The following is a 21,032-nucleotide window of genomic DNA, read 5'->3' on the forward strand; positions in this document are numbered from 1 at the left end:
TTTTTTTTTTTTCATTCTTGAAACTGGGGTTTTAGTTCTCATTTAACTAGCCAACCATACTTAGCATAGAAAGCAAGTTCCTTTTTCTTTCTTTTTCTTATTGGGTTTAGTAGTGCAAACCACAGGACGTAGCCCTGCACCAAAAGCTGATCAAACAGAAGCATAGAAAGCGAGCCTTTTTTTGTGCTTTAAAGAAAAAAATATTTTTTGGGTTTTAAACATAAGAAATGGTGCACTATCAGCGTTATAATCAGTTGAAAAAGGGTGGAGATGAAGAGGCAGGAACCCTTGTTTTTGTTTGGACAAACCCTGGTTACTACAGGAGAAGAAGGCCTAAACTTTTCTCTATCCTCTTGCTTTCTCTTCTCTCCTGTAGTTTCATATTGGCCCCTTACTTCTTCAGCTCTTCTTCTGCTTTATCTCGCCTCTGTAAGCTCTCCTCGTTCCTGAGTTTTGCTTATTTTCCTCTGTTTTTCTCTCTGTTTCTGCGTATTGATTTCTCTTATATGGTTTTTGCAGATTCATTTGGTGTACAAAATGAAGGCCTTGATGGTGATATGACTGTAAAAGCTCCTCTTTGTTCTTCAATCTCTAATGGCAAGTACTTTTTCTTTTTTTTTGGTTTTCTGGACATGCTTTTTTGTATCTTATCTTGGAATAATCGAACAGTAGCTTGCATATCAGGAAATTGGTTGCCTTTAATTGAATTCTTTTTTTTTAATCTTTTTAATATTAAAGTTTTGCCTTGCTTGAAATTCAAGATTGAACTATAGGAGTGTATCGCATCAACTGATTCATTTTTTGAAGAAATCTATACTTAACGGATGAAAATTTGATTTTCAATGTCCCCAATTGTTTATATGAATCTTATGGTTCTTTCGGGCTAAATACAGGTACAATTTGCTGTGACAGAAGCCATTTTCGGTCTGATATTTGTTTTATGAAGGGTGATGTAAGAACACACTCTCCCTCCTCTTCAGTATTCCTTTATTCGTCAAAAAACAGCGATGGTTTCATTAATTATGTTTCAAGTATTGTTGATGATGAAGAAGAAGAGGAAGATGATGAACTTCAACGTGAAAAGATCAAACCTTACACCAGAAAATGGGAAACGAGTATAATGGATACCATTGGAGAATTGGACCTTATCTCAAAGAGAGGAAATTTGGCTGCTCACCATACTTGTGATGTGGTTCATAATGTTCCAGCAGTTTTCTTCTCAACTGGAGGCTATACTGGCAACGTTTATCATGAGTTTAATGATGGGATTGTGCCTTTGTACATCACTTCTCAGCATTTTAACAAGAGGGTTGTGTTTGTGATTCTTGAATATCATAATTGGTGGGTTATGAAGTATGGTGACATCCTTTCTCATCTTTCGAAGTATCCCACAATAGACTTTAGTGGAGACAATACAACTCATTGCTTCACTGAGGCAATTGTTGGTCTGAGGATCCATGATGAGCTCACTGTGGACTCTTCGTTGATGAATGGCAACAAGAGCATTGTTGATTTTCGAAATCTTCTTGATAGAGCTTACTGGCCTAGAATTAGAGGTCTGATTCAGGATGAGGAACGAGAAGCACAAGAGAAGAAAATCTCTTTACGCCCGACATCAGGGTCCGCATCAGAAACTGGAAAAAAGGTGCAACATCAATCATGGAGACCAAAGTTGGTCATCTTGTCTCGAGATGGTTCTAGAGCAATAACTAACGAGAACATGTTGGTGAAAACAGCAGAGGAAATTGGGTTTCAGGTTCAAGTTCTGAGGCCTGAACGAACAACAGAATTAGCAAAGATTTATCGGGTACTGAATTCAAGTGATGTGATGATAGGTGTCCACGGTGCTGCCATGACCCATTTTCTTTTCATGAAACCTGGCTCCGTTTTCATTCAAGTTATTCCCTTGGGAACAGACTGGGCAGCTGAGACATACTATGGGGAGCCCGCAAGGAAGCTTCATTTGAAGTACATTGGCTACAAAATCAAGCCTAGGGAGAGCTCATTGTTTGATGAATATGACAAAGATGATCCTGTGCTTACAAATCCATCGAGTTTGACTAAAAAGGGATGGCAATACACTAAGAAGATCTATCTTGAGGGCCAAACTGTGACATTAGACGTCATAAGATTTAGAAGGCGGTTGGTTCGTGCTTATGACTACATCACTGGAATGCATCTGCGGTCTCGTCTCCAGTCACACTAATTTTCATTAATGGAACATAATCGAACCTGTTATGATCACTTATTCTTCACACTTGATTTATTATTTGATTTACTTGATTGTTGTATATTGGCAAGCGCAATATCATAATTTGTAAACCTTTGTTTGTAGAGATTACTCTTCTTATACATATCTGTTTTGTACAGTTAGCGGCAAAAAGAAAAAGAAAAAATGAATTTCATTTTGTTAAATGCTAATCGGACATTCATTCTGTAAACCTTTTGTTCTTCGTATTGGATGCAGCTCGCAGTTTCCATGTATCAAAATTCTGGTTTGTTGTGTGTTGGAGCAGCTATTTCTATGTTGCACTAAAACAGTAATTCGTTTCTGATTCGCTACATGGAATGTATTAGCTCTCCATATATTGCTGATACTTGTATAGATTCCATCCATTAGATGAAACTTGGAAATAATGTTCACTTCTGGTGCTGCCAATTGGCATTGCAAGATTATGCTTAGTCTGATATTAGGCCTGAGGCAGGTAGCATTTGTGGCACTGCAAATTTCTTGAACTACTGCATGTGGTTTGCTTGCATTGCGTTTCCTGGTCCTGAAGGCACGTGGTTTGCCTTGCATCAGTTTTGTCCAAAGACCTGAAAGTCTGAGAACTATAAGGTTACCCTAACATGAACTTAAGGCCAGATGAGATTCATCTCTCTCCCTTCTGTTTTTATCTATACATTTTCTCTCACCAATTACTTTTATCTATTTTCCGATCTCATGGGAAACTCAAAATGGTCCTACTCTTGATATGGTCCCTATGAAGAGATTTGTCTCATTTCTCATGTCAAGATTTGCACCGAAAACCTTATTGTATCAAATCTCAAAAGTTCCGGGAATTATGGAAAAGGCAAAGACAACTTTATGACGGGTTCTACAGCTCTGCTATTCAGAAAATCAAAAGGGTATTACTTTCAAAATGACCATTTTGACTGGCCTAGTGCCCTTTTTGGTATTCTTGAATTCTTCTCTAAGGCTCTAAACCCAATAAAAGAAAGAAAATGATTCAACCTGATTTTTCAATGAAAATAGAACCCAGAATGTGAATCAAAAGATGTAGATAGGAGGATTTCAATTTTGTACTTTCAGTAAACTGCTGCTGGGTAATTTCAACCAGTTGAGGCAAAAGGATAGTGGTTTAAAATTTTGTTTTGGATTTGTGGTTGCTAGATCCATTCTTACAAGTGTGGTGGGGCAGAGAATTGGATTGAAAGCAATAAGCAAACTTATAGCCTGACTGCGGAAAGTCAACAGCAACTGCTAGCCACCTTAATGATTGATCCAGCAAGAAAAATTTGACATCTTTGGAAGGGCCTAAAGTGATTACATGATTAGAGATTGCCTCATCTAGCAGACAAAACTGGGTTTGCAACAATGATCAAATATGTCAGAGCTGACATTCTACAATCAGCCTATCTGCCTCAACTGACTCCTTATTTCCCATGTACACAAACTAGAGGGTTAGCTCACTCTAACTGCCAATTTGCTCTGGCTTCTTGAGGTGTTCTAAAAATGTCATTGACTCAGTATGCTTCGAGTCAAAGCATAACCGGAGCCTTTCATTCACCATTAGATTTTGATTACAACCACCGCTTTGTTGTCTTTGTTGATGGGTGAACAGGAGGCGGTGTCTTGGCATTCCTGTTACTGCTCGGAGTTGTGCCTACATAAGTATAAATCAAAGAAACTTGGATCATGCACACAAAAAGTATGTGCCAAAATAAATCTAATAATCAAAAATAGAGAACACAAAATCAGGCAAGAATGATGCAACTTGGTTCTACTTACTTGAGTCAGTTGGCTTCCCTCCAAGAGAAGATCTACGGGACCTGTCTGACCCTGATGTTTGGATGCCGGTAAGTGATTGCCTACGCATTGCTCTTGCATTAGCAGTGAGTGGTGACTTAACATCACCGATAGTGCTCTCCTCCATGATAGGTGACTTGAGTTCCACCGAGTTCTGCAGGTTCCTGTAATTTTGTGCAGAGATCTTCAGATTGGAGCACATTCAAGTCTTACTGTTTGCTTATAATTTAGCAGCATCATCAAATCATGCTCTGTTAAATTAAGGTTTCATGCCTTGACATAACTGTCATACAATATTATGCACTTCCAATATGATGGCTTTAAAAAAACAAACAGTCCTGATATGCCAGCATTCCTCATTATGATCAATGTTTCAGTGTGTCATGTTCCAGCTATATGAGACAGCAATTATCGATATTAAGTTAAATAAAAGCTAATAAGAACTGAGCTTCACCTACCTTTTCTCAGAGCCACTAATCAGTTTCCCAATGGTTGTTCGTAGGGATTTTCTTATTTGAGATCCTTTCCCAATGGTCATCCGAGATTCAGAATGTTCACTTTGCATAGCAGCCTGAATGTCATTTCTGGCAGGTACTTGTGGTTCAGGTGTCTTTGGTAGCTGAAGTCTAGGTATTTGAGTTCGACAATCTACCTTCAGTGCTTGCTTTTGAAAGGAAGAACTAGCAGGACTTCGAGGAGCTTTAGAAAAATAAACATCCATTATGGAGCTACCACTGCTGAGATCCCCAAACTGTTTTGTAACTGCTTCTGCATCTTGGAACTGACTATATTTCTGTACAGAAACTGTGCTGGCATGTAAGGACTTACTAACATCTTCAGATACATTTATCTGACCGTTGTCTTTCTTACCATATCTTGGACCTTCCAAGCTCAACCTCCTTGCCCGGGTTGGAACTGACGGGGTTGTTGGTCCTTTCCTGTCTTCACAGTTCATTGCCTTCTCAGACTTCTTAGTGCTACCATTCTCAATGCCCAACCTTCGAGTACGCGGGGGAGTTTTCTCGATTGTTGGTTTTTGTTTCTCAAATGGAGATTTTGGTTCCTTTATTTTATGGGACAGTGTACTTTGTGCTTCCTTGTTTGCCAATGCCTTCTTGAGGTTTTCAATCTACAAAAATTTGTTCAATATTTACAAAGAGTCAATACTATGTCGAAATGAAAAGGAAATAAAAGGCTCAACCCATTGATAATATCAGCCATTTCTCATTCTTAAGATTTTCATTAAACTAAAGTGTCTTTACTCTCTGATCATAACCACTCAATCAGAACTATTTCCGAGCAATGGATGGGCAATCATAAAGAAAACTGGAAAATTTTGTCAAATCACACAATGATTTCTAAAAATAAAAGCATTCTTAACGAGCATAGGTTGCATTCAAAACTTTGCATCAGACAATGTAGTCAAGAAAACTGGATGACCAACCTAGCATCTTAATCATTTAAACTGCAAAAGTTTGCATGACGGCTACTAAAGGAAACAATGAAAATAATCATTGATGCACATATGAGATGAGAAAGAAAATCATAAAAAGCAAGGTTAAAATGGATATGTTTACCTGTTCTTTGAGTTGCATAACCTCACTGCTCTCTTTATTCAAACGAGCAGCACCAAGTTCCACTGTTGAAACTCTCTGAGCGAACTTCAAAGTACTTACTGTTTCTCCAAAAGAGTCTCCTTCAGGACTCACATGAGCAAACATCAATGTCTTAGCATGTCCACCTAGACATTTCCAGAGAAGTATCAGTATAAAATTCCTAAAATTTGTTTGCAGGGAAATAATAACTTTCACTCTAGAAGAAAGCTTCTCAAGTTTGTTACATCTCCAATCACATTAAGCGAGATAGACATTATCATAACATGTTTCCTACTTTTGGGTAAACATAAGAACCTCAGTACTAATTAATACAACAAAAGAACGGTCTGTGCATTACTAAAACAATTAAACTAGTGATTTTGGGAAAAGGATGTGTATATTACAACCTAATGAGTCCTGCAAAAGAAGTGTGAGTTTGCTATTTCTGTAAGGGATGTGAGAATTCTTCTGAGCCAAAGCTGTAATGACATCTCCTAGGCAAGAAAGAGACTTATTAATATATTGGGCCTCTTTTAGCCTATCTCCTATAACTTCTGATTTGTCCACCCTTTCACTTCCTGCCAGGTCCACCAAATGCAAGCAACTACGGAGCATGTTTCCAGATGCATCTTTACCATGCACATGTACTGTTAGAATACTGCAAAGTTAAATCAGTCTGTTAACATCTGAAAACAACTTGAACAACCTTTTAATCCTACTTGTGCTTGTTCTATTAAATGGAAGCCAATCTTCTTCACTATAATGTAGAAAATGTAAGGTAAACTGACCTGTGGGAGCGACTACTTCGATTATTGAGTGCAGTGGAGCAGACAACGCGATTCACCTCTCCGAATTTCATTAGATTAAGCACATCACTAGTGGACTTCACTGTATGCATTGTAGCATCTGGAAGGCTTAACCCATTATCACGAGTGCAGCTATGAATCTCTAATTTGCGCACATTAAGGTTACAAAAGTTTTTACATGAAGAGAAGATCTGCTAACATTGAATAAGGCAAATATGAAAATCAATAAGAAAGGATATTTGGTGGATGATGAATTCTCTGACAGAAGGTCTCTGATTTGTTCATTATATATCTCGACCATCTGAACTTGAATCTCATAACTTATAATATCCTTCCTTTGATTAGAAATTTCAAAGAGATTGTTGAGAGCTAGATAATTAATCCCCAAATCCTCAGTTGATCCACCAGATGGACCACTCTGTCAACATAGAGATTTGTCAGGTTAAAGCAAAGTATGCATAATATGTAACTACCTTTTATCTTGTGCCACAAGTAAACAGATAAAAGATGAAAAACAAAAATTTCCATTTTGTATGGCAATTCACTACCAAATCATAGAATGTATCAGATGAAAAATTGATTATATTAAAACTGAACCAAAATGTGCTACCAAGTCTAAATCAGATAAAGGACCTATTATATTTTGCCAGTTTTTGATGCAAATCAAAGGTCTTACCATAGTATACGTTTTGCCTGATCCAGTTTGGCCATATGCAAAGATGCAAACATTATACCCATCCATAACAGATCGAATCAAAGGTTGAGTGTCCTTAAACACATCATCTGGAATAAGAGCCATATGCGTGAAGAAATCAAATCTATATACAAGATAGCATAGCAAATTAACAGTAGACTGATAATTTTGTTATAATTTACCTTGAGTTGCACTTGGACCAAACACACGATTAAACTGAAAGAGTTTTCTTCCATCCTTTTGGGGTTTCAATGGGTCCAAAATCACAAGTGAACCATCCTCTCCAATAAAATCTATCGCATTTTGTGCGCCAGCACAGAAAGCAGGTCTAATTCTGCAGAAAACTCGAATATTTCCTGAAGGAAAACTTTATCAGAACAGGATTCAGAGATTCCAAATTAAAATAAAACTAAGACGCAAAGAATAATCCACTATTTTTTACCTTTTAAATCCTGAACCATATTATACAACTTCCTGTTCTCTTCCACCACCTTGTAATACTGAAGGGCAGCTGTGGACATCTCTTCTACTTGACTTCCTGAGCCCATGCAAAAGAACAGACACGTTTAACTCTATATAGAAATTTACGAATAAAATCTTGAAAGATAAAGCTAATGTGCATATACAGATGGAAACTTAGATGCTTTTATCTTATAAGCTCCATAAATAGAAAGACAAATTCCTGCCAGTATGACAAAAAGTGGGAAGTATAATTCATGATACAATTATGTTTTGTAGACAATGCATCAAAGTGACAGCGCTTATTTCCTTTTGGGAGTTCAAAAGCATTTAGCTAAACTCATAACAAGAAAGCTTTTGGAACCCATAAGATCTTGGAAGGAATTCAAAAAAAGAATGTATTTGAAGTAATAAAAGTTCAGAGAAAATCTAAACAACAAAGGTACGCAATTTAGGTACATGATGATTGTTTAGTAAATGCGTACCTAGATCTTTCAAATCTACTTGCAATTGCAATTGTAAGTGTTCAAACTCTCTCTTTGTTGTTGACAACAAGGCCTTGAGGTCCTGAAAATAAACACTATGAATAAGAATAGGAACATTTCTTGTTATCGGCATGTTTAAAAGAACTAGCAGACACTTTCTTTCTTTCATTCATATTAAACATTTCTACTGTCCAAAATTCCTGTTCACTAACTGTACACTAATCTGAAGCCATTAGCTTAGTGAACATTCCAAAATTCATGTTTTCAGAATGCTTGGAATTTTTTGTGGAAACAAAACCAAGGGCAACCAGGCAAACTGATTCTGTAGCCATATTGAACTGAAGTTCACAAGGCCATTTTTCCTTTTAAGCTTTTTTTTTTTCTTTTTTTCAATTTTGTATACACTAATTACAGATCAAGAGAAGAAGTAAAGAAAACATGTTTCTGAGGACATTATCTTTCTATGTGATGCTCTATCACAACTTTTCAGCCAAAACGGAAAACTGATTCAGTATAGTTGGGCAATATATATCCCTGGTATACATCATTATTTTTATTAAATAAGATTTTAAGACAAGGACTTTCTGAACAAAACCAGTAGGTGCAACTTAATGCATCTCATAGATTACAATTCTCTAAACATAAAAATAAATCCTTGCACTTTTTATTTACTGGAATCTCCGATTAGTGGTAGAATGCAACCTTTTGACATAAATTTTTTGCAACTAGTAAATTGTTGGTGAAGCAAAAGAAATTCATACCAAAAGCTCTTTTTCCTGCATTTTTAATAAATTCCTGCGATTGCGATTAGCCTTTTTCATGCCAGCTCTGGAACCCTGTTAAAAATATGATGCAGGGCTCATCAGGTTTTGCTACAATAAACATTGGAATTAATGCCAACGTTGCACATAAGCAAATCTACTCATGAAAAGGTTGTGACACCAAACATGTGATGGAGAGCTAATTATCTACATGGTCAAATGAACATAACGATTACTCATTCACAACCATCAACAAAAATTTTAATGAATATTTTCACTTACAAGTTATTTCATTTTACAACCCAAATTGAATATAAAAGCTACACTATTACCATATTTTAAATAAAGGTTTAAAAAGTTTCTTTTTAAGTGGAAAAAATTGAATTTTTCTTGCTTAATATAGATAGCTAGGTTGGGGGTAATGTTATTAGAAACAATTATACACTCAACGACTGTAAATATTTTTCCAGCAGACTAGTATTAAAAATTTGTAAGCCTGGAAAATTTTAAAAAACTAAATATGTGGTGAGGATAAAAATAGTATACCTGAAAATGTCCAAATGAAGATACATCCTCTAGAGCCACAGGTGTGGAGTGGAGAGCTGATTTCAGCTGTTGGGGAACAGAAAGGACATATCTATAATTAGTTAAAGATTATTAAACATAAGAATGGGCAGATAAAAGAAAAATAGAGAAAGTTTGTTTAAAAGCTAATACATAAATCACAATCTTCTTAGGTAAGTACACAAGTGAGTCTATATATCCATGAGTTGGAGTTGAGCTCTCTAGGCAGTAAAACACATTTTAGGCCAGCCAAAGAAATAAAAGAAAAGGAATCAGCTGGTACAGTACAAATTTTTTTAAAAAATATCCACTTTCTAATGCTGCTCAGCTGCTTACTCTGAAATTTACTCCAGATAAAGCATTCTTCAGGGAGAAATATCTTTTAGAAGCATATAGAATTTGGAATTAGAGAAGATGAAATCTTTTTCTTGGCTGCCTTGAGCTCACCTCAGGGAATTTATCCTGGAGTTGCTCGTCCAAACAACTTGAAATCATCTTTTTCAATAATTTGACTGAATCCTGTAGCAGAAGAGACTTAAGTACAGAAAAAACAGAAATGTCTAGTTCTTTAGACATACATTTGATTTGTTGAATACGAATAAGGTTAATATACAAAAACAGTTAATATTACCGGATTTCTCTTATGGAAAGAACCCAAAAGGTTGCCATCAACATTTTCCTTTGTGTCAGCCATGTAGTCTGCAAGAACCTTGACAATTGTGCCTATGAACACCATACATAACATAGAGTGAGAACAAAAACTAAAATGCCAAGAAAAAATGTGAAAATCATTACGGATAATAAAAGTGATAAGGAATTTGATTAACATTCTCTCCAAAACAAATTTCCTCTGAAGAATACATACGTTCAGGTAAAAAGAAAGAAGGTAAGCAGCCAGTAGATAAATAAGCCTCCCTTTTATTATTATGTTAACCATAAAGACTGCAGACCAATTACCATTACACAATGGTTTCCTAAAGGGACCACACTAATTCGCAGTATTTGACTTCAGTAATTGCCAACAGCTTAAAAACCTAACCTTGCTATAAGAAGGCTTGAAAGTTTTTAAAATCCAAATGAAACCAGAATGCAACTTAAATTTGTGCTACTAATTTCTTGTCTAAATGCATAGTTCATAAGAAGAGATAGGGAAAGAAATACACAAGAAGAAAGACGAATCAAAACCTTCGAGCTTTTGGATTTCTCCATTGGAAGTTGGCTGCTCATCACAAATAGGAGACATGTCCAAGCGCCTACAAGATTCCGACGAGGACCGAGAGTGGATTTTAGTGGCAGAATGCATAACCATGGGGGACCTTGTAAGCTTATAATATCCATTCCCATTCCCACAATTAATCTGCTTATGTTCATGGTATGACTTCAGGGCTAATATGCAGTCAACAACCTTAGCTGCTGACCCTGCCTCCAAATTATCCTTCAAAAAAATTGAAGGCCAGTCAGTTTTAAATGATTATCACCTAAAGATGCAACCAAAAACTGCCACTACAATTATTCAACGTAGTATTGGGAATTTACCCTTTCGAGATCACAAGCTTCAAAGGCTGGAAGTTTTAGCTCTTCAATGGCGACAAGAAAATTCCTTACATTTTCAAAGTATTGATAGGCTGGTGGTGGCTGGAACTCCCGGGTGAGTGATTGTGCATGTGAGTGACTCTCCACAACCTCAAAAATTAATAGGAAAATGTGTAAATTTAATTAGATAAGAATGAGGCTCCGTAACTAACCCTGGAATCTAGATAGTAAATGTGATGGTACCTTGGGTACTGCACCTGGTTGGATCTTGTTAATGACATTGCAAAGAATCAAACCGTTTCTCAAGCAAGAAATGAACTCTTTCTCTGATGGCTGACTTGATATTCCCAGTGGACCAACTAAGGTTTCTAACCAAGCAACAGCCACGTATCTTCTCAAAGCTACAAAAATCAGTGAACGAAATGGTATTGTTAAAACAAATTCTTTGAAAAAACAAAACGAAAAGAAAGAAGAATCTTAAAGTCTTGAATAGTTGCACTTTATTTTGAAAAAGGAACTTTACTTGCAATGAAAAAAAAAATGGAAACTTTACTTTCTTGTTTCTTTTCCTTCCCTCCTTTGCTAACATAAAAAGAAAAGAGGAAAGAAAACCAACCTGCTTCTTCAGCTTTTCTAGAAGCCAAATTGAGGTCATGGAACCCAATTCTTGTGACGTACTCCATTTCAAACCTCCAAACCTTCTTCTTCTTCTTCCTCCTTTCAAATATCAAACAAACTTATCAGAAACAAAGTTTTTTTTTAATAAAAATAAATGTAAAAAAAAAAACCCAAGCTTTAAATCATATCATGACAAAGCAATAAACACCCATCACCCAACTCATCTCCCAATACATTAAAAAACTAAACTTCTTCCAAAAAAATTTGAAAAAAGAAACATACTTCGGTAATCTTTCTGGGTATATATCTTCCGTTGAAAAACAATAGAGAAAAAGACAAAAGCAAAGAGAACCCAGAACTGGAAAGGAGATAAGAGAAGGGAGAGGAAATGTTGCACTCGACAGTCAAAATAACAATCAAAATCAAAGGCTGCTTAATTCTCCTTTTTGTGGTCTCTCTCTCTCTCTCTCTTTCAGTATTTGCATTGATACTGCAATCTCCTCCCTGTTTTTTCTGTTTCTTCTAATGTTTTTTTTAATTCGGTGTTTCGTTCGGATCCGAAGCTTAGGTCTGCAATATCGTAACGTTAAACTTTTGAGGGATTTAATTTGAATTCAAATGGGTAGGTCCACGCGGGGGATGATCTCATCCGTTGGTTTTGCCACCTTTGGTCATTTGAATCGACGGATAGGATTTGTGGTTGAAGGGAAAGTTTCTTGAGTTTTGGGTTGGGCCTTTAAATTTGGGCTCTTTTATTTTTAATATGATTTTTCTTTTCAGAATGATTGCGGCGATTTAAACAGCGCGTGGAAGACACTTTCCTCATTAACCAACGTTCGTGGTTGGCACGAACGGCAAGTGCGAGGGAGATATAACATAAAACAAGAAATTAGGGATATTCTGAAAATTAACGTAATAGAATAAGTAACATGCAGCTTTTGAGATTTTCTATGGAAAATTGGTTGATTTATTTCCATGTTTGCTAGGTTTTTTTCATCTTTGAGACTCTAGTGACCGGGCAAATAGTTTAACCATTAACTTATTTTGGTTAATTATTGAGTTAATAAAATTAACATTTTAAATAGAGCTATAATTATGTAATCAATAATAAGGTATATAATGCACATGGAAATAGAATGGCTACGTTAAATTGGTCCTTTTTTTATTTTTCACTTTCAAGAGCAAAAAATTAAAAAAATGCATCTGGATACAAAAGCAAATAAATTTTTTGAATGATTATGCACAAAATATATAATACTTTTTATGAAAAAAAATACATGATTCTGCTTCTATGTAGACTAATGATGTCATATTTGGTATTATATTTTAATTATGAGTTTATATTTAATGTACCTCGTACACTCTATCAGTGAATGAGAGATCACCACCTCATTAATGAGTAAATTTTAAATTTTAATAATCCTTAATTGTGAATAAATATAATTTTTTGTAACTTTTTATTTTCTTTCTGCCATTGTTTTAAGTTTTTGACACAAGAGTGAAAAAAATCAACTAAGGCTTTGTTTGGAAAGCATGAAAATGTTTCCCAAAAAAGTTTTGTCAACATTTTTTCTTGTTTGGAATGTGGAAAATGTGGAATTGAGTGTAAAATATTTTCAAATCAACGAGATTAATCCCGTTGACTGAAGCAAATTGTACCCTTGCAGGGTGTAAAACAATTTCCCAAAACTAGAAAATATTAGCTCACCTTCCCTTCCCTCAGCTCTCCTTACCTTGACTTTTGCCCTATCCCTAGTTAACCCCACCACTCAACTCCAGTAACCCATGAATGGCGACCAATAATAGTAACTTCAGCTACCTCTATAGCATTTTCCATCCTCAAACTCCAAGATCTTTTTCACTTTTTTTTATTTCCTTATTTAAATCAATTCAAGCCCAACTCAAACCTCTATTTTTCCCTTATGATGGTCAGCAGTTATGGATTTAAGATTTTGTATGAAAGGTGGCTATACCACTATTCCAAAACAGGTTGCTTGATTTGATTAAAGGTGATGAAACTATATCTCAAATTATATATATATATATATAATTAAAATTAAAAACTGAGGGGTGGCGACTGCCACCTTGCCACCACCTTTGATCCGTCATAATCTTGTAGTCATTAATTTCCAAAAACTATCTTTATAATGACTCATTATTTGATGTTGTTTTATAGGATTAATATTCCATACCTAACTCAATAGGGTATTCCTATACTCAAAGCAAGACAATTGAACTTTTGGATGATATAGGTGGAGTATTATTTACTTTTTTTTCCCTAAACTTTGACATTTTGCTTTCAACTGAATCCACCTTAAAACTTTGGTTTGCATCAAGTTGTATAGAATTTGTTGTATGTTAGCTAGATTGTAAATATTTTTTACCTTGTATATAAAATCTAAATCTCAAACCTACTCTTCCATACATTTTCTCGTTGCAATACAGAAATTGGCTACTAATGGAACTTTCCTAAGATTGTTATAAATTATTCTTTAAAACTTATTCATCAATAAACTCTAGCTTTGACATTATTTGACTAGTGGTTGGTATGCTTTATGTTGCTTGAAGGTCTTTTTGGTTCTCTTATTGCTACTATTACATTTGTGTAATCATTACTTTTCAAAGAAAAGTCGTTTATATGGCATAGTTAATGACAGTAAAAACTACATAGTTCATAAGTAGTACCAAATATTAGATCCCTGTTTTTGCTATCTCATTCAAATGTTGGATGGATAAATTTACACACATTATTTTGTTTTTCATAATGTTTGTCACAATAAAATGAATTAGATGCTAATATTGTTACTGATTAGAAGTAAAATAACAAATTCTGATAGACAACGGGGCCTAAATAACAATTACAGGCTAATGTTTAAATGGTATAGATGATAATTCATCAAGTGAGTTTTATATTTTAAGATCTAATGAACATTGCTACATTTCAGCTCATCCTTCGTTTTACACTTCAGCATATGTTGGAGACAAAGGGATTAGGTGAAATGTGTTGAGTTTTAAGTTGACTAGAATTCTAATTTTTATTTGACTAGGATTCTTGTTTGCGTACAATATTGAGTAGTTATATGGTTTTAAACTTCTTGTTCCACATTGAGTTCTAATTTCATTCTACTTTGAACTTTTATATGATATAAGTGGATCTCTAGGATTTAAAAAGGTGAGGAATGCTTTGAGAGCTCTAGATAGGGAACATCTTATAAATCTATCTTTTGCTTTAGGTAGAGCTAGAATGGTTTAGGTGAGTGTTCTTAAGAGATTATTGAGAGAGGGTGTGTAAGGGATCTTGGGTTAGTTTAAAGAACCATAAAGGTTAATTTATTATACTTTAATTTCTTAATAGTAAAAGAACGGTTTCACTTCATAGACGTAGGCAAGAGACCGAACCACGTAAATTCTTATATTTATCTATTTGCTTGATTTCTTTGAGTTTTATCTTCGTTGTTTCTTGGGTAATTTTTATAACAAATTGATATCAGAGGTTTGGGTTCGATAAATTATAGATTAACAATGATGTCGAAAGTTAATAGTTATTCAAAATTTTTAATTGAGAAGTTTGATAGAAAATCTAGTTTCACGTAGTAGTAGAGAAGAATGAAAGATCTCCTTATACAGCAAGATTTAATGTGACTTTTGCTAGAGAAGGAAAAAGGGCAACTAGATGGTATAGAGGATGTTGAATTAATAGAGGTAAAGAAAAAGTGTGTGAGCACTACTCAGCTTTGCATCGAGAATAATGTGTTTAATCATATTATTGATAAGGATTCTACTGCAAGGTTATAGGCAAAGTTGAAGAAGATTTATTCGGTTAAAAGTTTTTCCAATAAGTTGCAGCTTAGGTGAAAGTTGTATCACTTAAGAATGGAGGAGAATGGAAACCTCATGAAGCATATGAACAAATTCAACAGGATCATTGATCAATTGAAGGAGGTTGATGTGAAGGTAGTGGAACAAGAAAAGACATTATTGTTTCTTGCATCTTTTTAAATTATGGAATTTCTTATTTGATGAAAGAATATAATAATGTTAGATCAATCACAATCAACGTTAATGTCTCATGAAAGAAGTAGAGATTCAATTGACTTGGCATTAGTGGTCTAGGGTTGGAAGAGTAAGTCAATGGGGCATGGGATCTAAGAGTTGCAAGTTTAGATCTAGTGGTGTTCAATGCTTTCGATGCAAAAGGTATAGACATATTTAGAGAGATTGTCCTACAAGAAGAGATGAAAGTAACGAAAAAAAGGTGAGTGTGTTTCATTATTGACTATGATGATTATGCAATCCCAGCAAATGTATGCAAATTTTGGTTGGTATCTAGATTCTGCTTGTATCACCCATGTATGCTATCAAAAAGATTATTTTGATTTGCTTCAAGAAGTGACGATTAGGAATTTAACTTTAAATGATAAGTCAATGGTGAAGGTCATAGGTTTTAAAGCAGTGAGAATCAAAATATTTGATGGGGTTGTGAGTTCGTTGGGTGGTGTAGCCTATGTCTTAAATATGCGTAAGAATCTAATATCATTACTTTGAAGGGTATAGATATTCTGTCAATGATGGAGTGGTAAAAGTCACACAAGGCAACATGATCCTGATGAAAGGGAATTTGCATAATGGTTTGTATCGTCTAGAACATGAAGCCATGAAGGGATGGGAATAGTGCATAGGAGATGGTAGCTACCAAAGTGAGATTTCATTTATCAAGGTGTTGATGAAAGGTTCCCATGGTGCAGACGATGATAAAAGAACAAAAAATCTTGCCAACAGTGAATTAGGAAGGTCGTCAAGTGCATTTTCTAAAGTCAATTAATGCCATTGACTTGATGACTACACAGTGCATTGGCCATTTTGAGAGATAGCGTATTGGACCATGCTTAATTTAGTATGTGTAGTTGTGGTAGTTTAGAAGGCCAATGATTTGGAAAGTCTTGTGCTTGGAGAGTTGTTTGAGGTGTTGCAAAGTAGGTGGAGTTTGAGAGTTGCAATTGGGTGCAACTAGTGGAAAAGGTTTAAGAAGATTAAATTTAAGTCTAAGATGGAGATTTGTTGAGTTTTAGGTTAATTAGAATTCTAATTCTTTTTTGGCTAGGATTCTTGTTTGTGTACAACATAAAATAATTGTAGGATTTTAAACTTCTTGTTCCTCATTGAATTCTAATTCCATTCTACTTTAGGCTTTTATATTAAAAATGTGAATTTCTAGACTTTAGAAGACTAAGTAGTGCTTTGGGAGCTCTCAAGAAGGAATACCTTATAACTTTGTCTTTTGCTTTAGGTGGAGCTAGAGTAGTTTGGGTGAGTGTTCTTAGGAGGTTATTGAGAGTGGGTGTGCAAGAGATCTTGGGTTGGTTTGAGGAACTATAAGATTAATTAATTGTACTTTAATTTCTCAATAATAGAAAAACAGTTGCACTCCGTAAATATAAGCAAAAAGCTTAACCAAATAATTTTTTGTGTTTTTTTGTTTGCTTGATTTCTCTGAGTTTTATCTTTGTTGTTTCTTGAACGATTTTTATAACAGAAGGCTCAAATTAAAGGCTTTTCTTACTTTATTATACCATAGAAAGAAGCTTTGAAGAAGTGATGTATATGAAGAATCTCTTGGTTTCTTCTTAGGTTACTCAGCTTCACTTAATTGCATACCATAGATGATTTAAAGACTTGTGTTATATTGCTCATTAAGGGATAATAAACCTAGTTTAGGTGTTCCAAAAAAACTAATTGTACATACATTCTTTTTTTACATATATATTTCATAAAGACGTGAATTATTTCAATGTTATAAATTTGAAATTTTGATTAGCACTACAAGAATTGTCTAGAAATTCTATATATTGTAGGTTTTATTGTTTGTAATGTTTATCAATAATGAAAATCTAGTCATGAGTAAAAATTATCAATTTGGTGAATGGTGACACTTAGACTTGTTACCAATGTTTAAACTTTTAATTGTTACCTAAAATGTTGTGGTTTTAGATGTATAAATTTTTAATTATGTTTTTAAATTGTGTGACAACAATTTAAATAACCGTAATCTTATATGTCAACTTTTTATCATTACTTTAAGGTGGTTTATACTTAAAGCTCACAAGGTCTAAGGTAGTGGTGGAGGGAATGAGGGGCTAATAGGGACTTTCGCTTGCCTTTCAAAAATTTTAAAAAATTTCATAATATACCCTTATTTTTTTTAGAATTTTATGGTTTTATCTCTATAATATTTTTTTTTTGGTTTGGTCAAATGCCTCACAGCAATTAGTTAATAATTAATTTTAGTATTTTTTTTTTTGCTCAACCAAATTAGGATATACATCAAGATTGGTCCAAAAACTACCCATGATTACATGATTACACTTGATGGTTATACAAAGGTACTAACATGATTACATCCTGCAAAACAACATATGGCTGAACATCGTGTTACCACCACATTGAGAACATGGACTCCGCATCAACGTCATGTTTTGCTAATGCATCAGCAAATGAGTTCCCTGCATGCAAGGTATGGACCATGAATACATTAACAAGTGAATCATTCCCCAAGCCCCATTGCCTTAAGACCTCGCAACCAACCCACCTTTTGTTTGTCTTCCCAAACGTAAAATCTTGACTCCATTACTGGTCTAAGGTGACAAGTTAACGATAACTTTTGAATCATAATTTTAAATTAGGGTGGGTTATAATGACAAAAGTGATATTTTTGATCATGATATTTGTAGTTGTCTGAGTAAGATTTCTTGTAATAAAAGTACAAATGTTAGAATTTAAAACTCATTATAGAGAGTTTGAATTCCAATTTTGATATATAGATGTTGTGAGTTTTATAGAATGAAAGATGGTTACCTTTTCATTATATAATCTAATATATATATATATATATGAATAAAAAATAAAAAAGAAAAGGAAAATCATGAGTGCAAAGTTATACTTTGTTTAGGTCAAAATTAATTTCCCATATGGCATTAGAAATGAAACTGTTTGATCGGCTAACACCTCACCTCTCTTTATGCTATAAATGTTAATGAAATATGAAATTTCTCAATTGAGGCAAATCTTCAATTGCGAAATTTCAAGTTGCATAAGTTTTTTGTCTAAATTTATGTAACTAAACATCCATTTAGTTTTTTTAACTATTAATGTAATTAACCCAAAACATGCTTGTAATGTGTATAAATATATTCTAATTTATTGAGAAAAATAATTTGTGCTTGTAATGAAGTAATGTACTAAAATTTGTCACAAAACCATTCTTAGGGTGTCAATTAAAATGCGACATGTCATTAAAATTTATTATAATAACATAAATAGTTTTATACTTTTAGTGATAAATAAGGTATTGTTATTATAGATGGCAAAATGACAAGGTGGGATGATTTTGGCCACCTTAACCCAACCTAGCTAACACCTTTACATATATATCCCTCGCTTGACTCCTCTATAAAGGAGACAGAGTCACATCAAAGCAGTCAAACTTTCTCAATGAATTCATTATTATTTTATAAAATCATTCATCTTTAAAATATTTTTTATTATTTAGATAGTCTATCGTATAAATATTATAGAATAAAAATATTAATACAATTTCTTAATATAACATTGAACAACAACTAAGATTTTTAATATTTTAAATCTTTGAGACAAAGTCATTAATTTTAATTCCATATTAGTACATTTTTTTATTTTTAATACATATTTAATCATAATTTATATGTATGAGATTCATAATTCACGATGAGATCTCGTACTTAAAAACTTGTAATGCTTATGAGCAAAAATATAATTGAGGTGATGTCTCTACCCTAGCAACATTGATTCCAAACCTTTGCCTAATTGGGTAAAATTTTACCAAAGATAAGTTTTAACACCCTTAGTTATTGATATTGGTTAACCTACTATTATAATATGATAAGTGTCGCTTTGAAAATCTATGATATTCATCTTCCAATCGTGCAATCCCACATATATGTACAAGAAAGGGTAATTGGATTTTCCCATAACATTTTCCTTTTTGATTACATTTTGAGTGATAAGCAAGAAATTATATGGGAAATTCCATTTCACTACTGAAATTCATGGACAGTTGGTTATAGTACAGTTAAACCTTTATAAATTAATACCTGTGGGATCATGAAAGTTTATTAATTAATCGATGAATTAATAATTTATTGGTTTATACATCAATTAATAAAAATTTAATTTATCAAGGTATTCTTTATTTTTTTACTAAATATTAAGTTTAATACATGTATTGTATATAATTTTCTTTTACAATACTAGAACATTACATAGGAGCTTCTTAATGTGCTAAGAAAAGTTAGAGATGACATCTAAGATGATATCAATTTCAAGAGAAAACAAATAACATTGAAGTCATATTTTACAAATCTCTCATAATTGAATCAAGTATATATATAATTTTGATATATGAGGAGATTATTAATTTATATATCAAGTACAACGTATGTGTGTTTTTTAAAATGTATTATTTTATAAATGTAGTGAATTACTAATTTATCATATTGATTTTAAGTCGGGAGCAATCAAAAATATTATTTAATTAAGATTATTAATTTATAAAGATGATGCTGTATATAGATATTCCTAGGTTAATATGGTGATTTTGGAAAAGAGATAAGCATAGTATGCATCATTAGGATGTGGTTTCTCAATCTTGTACTTTACTTGGAATGGAATGAAAGCTGTTGTGGGTACATATCGATTAATACTTGACATAATTGACTTTTTAAATTTAGAGAAATTGAGAAAGAATTGGGGAATGCCGAATGAGCCCAAAAATTCCAAGGATGGTTGAAAACAAATTAAGTGGGGATATCGCTATTTCCACATATATCTATATTTATTCCATACTTATCTAATAAAAGCCAGGACCATTGCCCCAAGATTTACTAACAATAGGAGGTTTCATTCGCAATCATTATCATAAATTTAGTAAGGATGTGTTTGGAAGCAGAATAATTTTCTATTTCCAAAAGTTATGCAAAAAACATGTTAATCTTTTAAAATAAAAGAAAAAGTTGACAAATCTCATGAGCAAGTGTAAATTTCGCATGCTTGACCTACCTCTTGCTATATGAAAAAAAAGAGTTTATAATTGCGCATTATTTGGATTTGTAATTTTGTATACTATCAGTGAATTATAAACTTAAGTTCCATTGAAATTAATTTTCATTAATAAATAAGGATCTAAAAATTGTTAGCAAAATTAATTGATAATGTACAAATAATAAAAAAAAAGAAAAACTTGTATCTATTTGATTGGTTTAATTATTAATTATATATAAAAGAAAAAAAAAGCGTCAAAGAAATGGATTTTTAGTGGAACGCCAAACACAGCGGTGCAAAAGTCCTCAAAGAAGAAAAAAACCAAATAACATACTCCTATAATAATTAGACTTCCATATTTGGAGAATTGCTAGATATAGTATCCCATCTGTCACCTTTCCACAATATACCCTAA

The 21,032-nt window shown here is 33.5% G+C and overlaps 2 protein-coding genes across 2 annotated transcripts; one reads left to right on the forward strand and one right to left on the reverse strand.

Moving 5' to 3' along the window:
- The first annotated feature begins 6 nt into the window (after positions 1–6).
- LOC110414904 (Glycosyltransferase family 61 protein) lies at positions 7–2,441 on the forward strand. The gene is made up of 3 exons (XM_021426302.1): positions 7–429; positions 520–597; positions 894–2,441. The coding sequence occupies exons 1-3, from the start codon at positions 228–230 to the stop codon at positions 2,204–2,206; spliced, it is 1,593 nt and encodes a 530-aa protein (XP_021281977.1). The 5' UTR covers positions 7–227; the 3' UTR covers positions 2,207–2,441.
- Positions 2,442–3,471: 1,030 nt separating this feature from the next.
- LOC110414902 (P-loop nucleoside triphosphate hydrolases superfamily protein with CH (Calponin Homology) domain-containing protein) lies at positions 3,472–12,092 on the reverse strand. The gene is made up of 20 exons (XM_021426301.1): positions 11,828–12,092; positions 11,544–11,644; positions 11,171–11,328; positions 10,931–11,077; positions 10,580–10,829; positions 10,026–10,117; positions 9,842–9,913; positions 9,377–9,442; positions 8,831–8,905; positions 8,070–8,151; positions 7,568–7,663; positions 7,308–7,481; positions 7,108–7,214; positions 6,669–6,849; positions 6,414–6,576; positions 6,033–6,283; positions 5,608–5,771; positions 4,489–5,159; positions 4,013–4,194; positions 3,472–3,887 (listed from the first exon to the last, which is right to left on the reverse strand). Exons 2-20 carry the CDS (start codon positions 11,608–11,610, stop codon positions 3,805–3,807), a joined length of 3,081 nt encoding a protein of 1,026 aa, XP_021281976.1. The 5' UTR covers positions 11,611–11,644; positions 11,828–12,092; the 3' UTR covers positions 3,472–3,804.
- Between the last annotated feature and the right edge of the window lie 8,940 nt (positions 12,093–21,032).

Source organism: Theobroma umbraticum, unplaced genomic scaffold (genome assembly GCF_002168275.2).
Source record: "Theobroma umbraticum cultivar Fairchild unplaced genomic scaffold, ASM216827v3 scaffold_147.0, whole genome shotgun sequence".
Classification (NCBI taxonomy): domain Eukaryota; kingdom Viridiplantae; phylum Streptophyta; class Magnoliopsida; order Malvales; family Malvaceae; genus Theobroma; species Theobroma umbraticum.

What these genes read in the sequence shown, in the direction of transcription:
- LOC110414904 (XM_021426302.1), top strand. Translation starts at nt 228, where the DNA reads ATGGTGCACTATCAGCGTTATAATCAGTTGAAAAAGGGTGGAGATGAA. An exon ending in TTCTGCTTTATCTCGCCTCT is followed by an intron (nt 430 to 519) that starts GTAAGCTCTCCT and finishes TGGTTTTTGCAG; the next exon opens with ATTCATTTGGTGTACAAAAT. An exon ending in TTGTTCTTCAATCTCTAATG is followed by an intron (nt 598 to 893) that starts GCAAGTACTTTT and finishes GGCTAAATACAG; the next exon opens with GTACAATTTGCTGTGACAGA.
- LOC110414902 (XM_021426301.1), bottom strand. Translation starts at nt 11,610, where the DNA reads ATGGAGTACGTCACAAGAATTGGGTTCCATGACCTCAATTTGGCTTCT. An exon ending in CTTCATTTGGACATTTTCAG is followed by an intron (nt 8,906 to 9,376) that starts GTATACTATTTT and finishes TATTTTTAACAG; the next exon opens with GGTTCCAGAGCTGGCATGAA. An exon ending in TGCAGGAAAAAGAGCTTTTG is followed by an intron (nt 8,152 to 8,830) that starts GTATGAATTTCT and finishes GTTTATTTTCAG; the next exon opens with GACCTCAAGGCCTTGTTGTC.